This window comes from Gallinula chloropus, assembly GCF_964237585.1.
Source record: "Gallinula chloropus genome assembly, chromosome: 5".
Classification (NCBI taxonomy): domain Eukaryota; kingdom Metazoa; phylum Chordata; class Aves; order Gruiformes; family Rallidae; genus Gallinula; species Gallinula chloropus.
The window spans coordinates 39914919-39916115 of record NC_140090.1 but is presented as its reverse complement, the minus strand read 5'-3'; the positions used below and the strand labels follow the sequence as shown (position 1 = coordinate 39916115).

The following is a 1197-nucleotide window of genomic DNA, read 5'->3' as shown; positions in this document are numbered from 1 at the left end:
ATTCAAGACATAACATGGACAGAACACACTCAACACACGGCTGTAACAAATGACACTCGATTAAGAGACACTACTGGCATCCCATGAGGTTCTTAGTGATACAGATTCAAAGACAACCTTTTCCAGCCCCTCCTCGACAGCATGTCCATACAGTGAGCGGCACGGTGCTCCGCTCCCAGCTGCTTGTACTTTATTTGCATGAGTACCAAGTACAAACTGGTAACAGGCGGGAGAGTCCTCACCAGCCTGGGCTCAGGGCACATCGCTTTCAATAAAGGGGATGTCGCTGTATTTGCTTTCAGTCACTGCCCACTGTTTGACTGCCTGATCCAGAATCTCACGGGAGAGACGGTGAGCATAGTCCAGCACTATAGTGCTCGATGGACCTTTCTCGTCCTCCTTCACTGCGATCAGTGACGATTTCTCCCCAGTGTGTCCTTCATTACCTTCCCCGATCCTTTCATCCTGGATAGCGTTCGAACCCGGAAAGGCATCCTTGGATTTGATGCATCCCATGGTACATTGGAAAATGCAGCTGCAAGATTCAGGTCGACAGCATGTTTGGATATCCGGGATGTGGCTTCCTTGTTTGAGGCGCAGTGTGGCTGCTTCTTGCCGGTGGATCCAGTTGTTTTCACAGAACGGAACGTCTCCTTTGCTGCTGCTTTACTCCTGAAGAAATCTGTCAAAACAGTTTCACAAAAACACAGTAAATAGCTTACCATTCTGGGTGAGCTCAGAGGAAAGCTGAAATCGCTGCAGGCGCTCGTAGATCTCTGCACGGAGTGCGTAAAATGTTTTTATCAGTAACATCCATCTACTACAAGCAGGCAAAGCTTGACCTGAATTCAAGCTGCCTGCAAATGCAGCTCCCAGTAGGTGATGTAAACCTTCTAGGAACGTAAAGGTCTTAGGAAAAAAGTCATCTGTTCCTCCCAAACTGACAGCACAGCACTCTTTTCCTGAATCCATGAACAAATACTGTTTAACTCCAGTGGCTGCTGAGGCTGAAGAAAATAAAACCCCAAACCACCCCAGAGAAGCACCTCCCAACCACCACCCAAGGACAGCCTTGTGCCATGGCAGCTGTACACCCTTTGGGCAGGAGGGACACTAGTTCTTGGGTGTCGTTCTGCTGTTGCTCAAGGAGGCACAAGCATGCAGCCATGAGAAGGTATTTGTGAGAAACAAGAGCTG

General features: G+C 48.8%; 1 protein-coding gene across 1 annotated transcript; it reads right to left on the bottom strand.

Moving 5' to 3' along the window:
* Positions 1-252: 252 nt before the first annotated feature.
* Positions 253-516, bottom strand: LOC311191987 (small membrane A-kinase anchor protein; the record flags this gene model as incomplete). The annotated part of the gene is made up of 1 exon (XM_084264352.1): positions 253-516. The coding sequence occupies one exon, from the start codon at positions 514-516 to the stop codon at positions 253-255; it is 264 nt and encodes an 87-aa protein (XP_084120478.1).
* Positions 517-1197: the final 681 nt, after the last annotated feature.